This window comes from Monopterus albus, unplaced genomic scaffold (genome assembly GCF_001952655.1).
Source record: "Monopterus albus unplaced genomic scaffold, M_albus_1.0 scaffold278.1, whole genome shotgun sequence".
Taxonomy (NCBI): Eukaryota; Metazoa; Chordata; class Actinopteri; order Synbranchiformes; family Synbranchidae; genus Monopterus; species Monopterus albus.
In genome coordinates, this window is record NW_018128158.1 from 323,911 (window position 1) to 327,358 (window position 3,448).

The 3,448-nt window shown below is 39.9% G+C and overlaps 1 protein-coding gene across 1 annotated transcript in view; it reads left to right on the forward strand.

Annotated features, from left to right (window-relative positions):
• Positions 1 to 3,448, forward strand: part of rrp15 (ribosomal RNA processing 15 homolog) — a 25,227-nt gene that overhangs the window by 2,539 nt on the left and 19,240 nt on the right. Inside the window, exon 2 of the mRNA XM_020622330.1 lies at positions 2,897 to 3,186. Within this exon, the coding sequence (XP_020477986.1) occupies positions 2,897 to 3,186 (290 nt within the window). The remainder of the gene's footprint in view (positions 1 to 2,896; positions 3,187 to 3,448) is intronic.

The window sequence follows — 3,448 nt, forward strand, 5'->3', positions numbered from 1 at the left end:
TGTTGCCCAGCGACAGCCCCAAAACCTGAAAGATCTGGAGAAGACCAGTATGGAGGAGTGGGCCAAAATCCCTGCTGCAGTGTGTGCAAACCTGGTCAAGAACTACAGGAAAAGTCTGACCTCTGTAATTGTAAACAAAGGTTTCGGTACCAAATATTAAGTTCTATTTTTCTATTGTATTAAATACTTATTTCATGCAATAAAATGGAAATACATAATTTAAAAATCTAACAATGTGATTTACTGGAATTTTTTTTATATATTCTGTCGCTCACAAGTTGAGGTGTACCTACGATGAAAATTACAGATCTCTCCATTCTTTGTAAGTGGGAAAACTTGAAAAATCGGCAGTGTATCAAATACTTATTTGCCCCACTGTATGTATGTGTGTGTGTGTGTGTGTGTGTGTGTGTGTGTATGTATGTGTCTGTGTATACACACACACTGGGTTATTCAAAAAGAATGAACTGATTTTCATTACGCAATATTTTATTAAGGAAAAGTAAAGAAAACTCCAGCCAAGTCACAAGTATTCTACTCACAATCAACTTTTATTTCCTGTCTTACAAGTGTTCAATGTGGCTACCACCTGCAGCACTAGCAACATCAATGCGATGAGAGAATTCCTCCCAGGCATGTATTAGCATATCACAAAACACTGAGTTGATCGCTCTTGTTATTTGATATTTAAGGTCATCGAGGTTAGTGGGTAGCGGTGGAACATAACTCCGCTTTCAAATGGTCACTGACTCATTCATGACGTTGCTTGAGAACTAAAGCAATGCATAATGAAATCGGTTCATTTTTTTTTTGAATAACCCTGTGTATATATACAGTCTTATGCAAAAGTTTAGGCACCCCTTGATAAATAACAGATTTTGGTGATTTTTTATTTGAACAGATGTTAACACAGTTTCTCTTGGAAATGGAAAAAATGCACAATATTTTCAGCAAACAGTGATGCATAGTTACTTCTTATGCCATAAATTGAACAAAAATAAAAAATAAAAACATTATTATGGCATGGTGCAAAAGTTTGGGCACCCTAAGAGTTCCAGAGTCTCAAAGTCTCTCACAAGGTATCAGACCTTAATCAGCTCGTTAGATCTGATGCACAGCAACAGCTGTCATTGGTAAATGCCAATTTCAAAGCTGTACAAATACTTTGACTCTTCAAACCTTGTGCACACACTTGTGGACACCCAGCAACCATGGGTTCCTCTAAGCAGCTGTGTAAGACCCTGAAAATGAAAGTTATTGACGCCCACAATGCAGGAGAAGGCTACAAGAAGATAGCAAAGCGTTGTCAGCTTGCAGTTTCCACAGTAAGAAATGTAAATAAGAGATGGCAGATCAGGGGAACTGGGGAGGTCAAGATGAGATCTGGAAGACCAAGAAAACTCTCGGACAGAACTGCTCGTATGCTGGTCAGAAAGACAAATCAAAACCCCCATTTGACTGCAAAAAACCTGCAGGAAGATTTAGCAGACTCAGGAGTGGTGGTGCACCGTTCCACTGTGCAGCGATGCTTGCACAGACAAGGCCTTCATGGAAGAGTCAGCAGAAGAAAACCTTATCTGCGTCCCCATCATAAAATCCAACGTCTGAAGTATGCAACAGGACATCTACAGAAGCCCGATGCGTTTTGGAAACAAGTGCTGTGGACTGATGAAGTTAAAATAGAACTCTTTGGACACAATCAGCAAAGGCATGTTTGGAGAAAAAAAGGAGCAGCATTTCATGAAAAGAACACCTTGCCAACTATTAAGCATGGGGGTGGATCTATCATGCTCTGGGGTTGTGTTGCAGCCAGTGGCACAGGAAACATTGCACGGGTGGAGGGAAGAATGGATTCCACTAAATACCAGCAAATTCTGGAAGCAAACATCACACCATCTGTAAAAAAGCTGAAGCTGAAAAGAGGATGGCTTCTACAACAGGACAATGATCCTAAACATACCTCGAAATCCACTATGGAATACCTCAAGAGACGCAGGCTGAAGGTTTTGGAATGGCCATCACAGTCCCCTGATTTAAACATCATTGAAAATTTGTGGGTAGATCTTAAAAGAGCTGTGCATGCAAGACGACCAAAGAATATTACAGAACTAGAAGCCTTTTGCAAGGAAGAATGGGAGAAGATCCCAAGTACAAGAATTGAAAGACTTTTAGCTGGCTATGAAAAGCGTTTGCAAGCTGTGATATCTGCCAGAGGAGGTGTTACTAAGTACTGATTGTGTAGGGTGCCCAAACTTTTGCACCATGCCATAATAATGTTTTTATTTTTTATTTTTGTTCAATTTATGGCATAAGAAGTAACTATGCATCACTGTTTGCAGAAAATATTGTGCATTTTTTCCATTTCCAAGAGAAACTGTGTTAACATCTGTTCAAATAAAAAATCACCAAAATCTGTTATGTATCAAGGGGTGCCTAAACTTTTGCATAAGACTGTAAACACCAAACGGCAGACAGGCAGTGGACCTTATTCACTAACATGCGCATAGAAATGTTCTTACCTTGTGCACAAAATAAGTGCAGGAGACATTACCATCATATTCATGACACCAGCCAATTTTGTTCTTATATAAAGCTAATCTAGAGGTAACCAAGATTAAACATTAAATGGCTGGAAACAAGAAAAATGCCATGGGCACTTTGTATTGTTTCTGTAATGTTAAAGAGAATTGTTGTTCAGTTTGACACAATTAGCATGTAGTTTGTTTTTTGTCCAGTTTTTTTCCCCCTCCAACTTCATAGAAACCAATGTGCTATCTAAGAAGGAATCAATTTTTTTCCCCCACTCCTAATGGTGGACCATGAGTGTTGTAGAAACATCATTAAGTGTAACTGCAGTAAGAACTAGTAGCTAATCATTAGTATCTATGTGATACAGGGGACGATGTAGAGCCTCAGTTTGAGGACATTCACCGGAGTGATTCTGAAGGACGGAGCAATGATGAAATGTCAGATGATGGAGGAGAAAATGACAGAGATGGTGAAGATGAGGAGGAAGAGGGTGAGGAAGGAGATGATAGTAATGCCAACGCTGGATGGGCGCAGGCCATGGCAAAGATTCTGGGCAAGAAGACCCCTGAAAGCAAAATCAGCATTCTGGTGAAGAACAAAGAGCTGGACAAAATGAAGGACAGACAGAGAGAGGAACAGCTGGAGAGGAAGAAAGAGGTAATGAGTCCAGTAAAGGACTCAGTGATGCACACATTAGTATTGCTTAGTTTGTGTATTGTGTGTACAGAGGTGAGAAAAAGTATGTGAATACATTGGAATGACCTGGGGCCTATTTCAAGAAGGCGGTTTAACAAACTCAGAGTTCAAACCTGAACTCTGAGTTGACTTACCCAGAGTTGGAAAACTCGGAGTTTTCGGTTTCAGAACAGCTGAAAAGAGTTGGTTTAATCAACTCTGAGTTGTTTGACTCAGAGTTAGG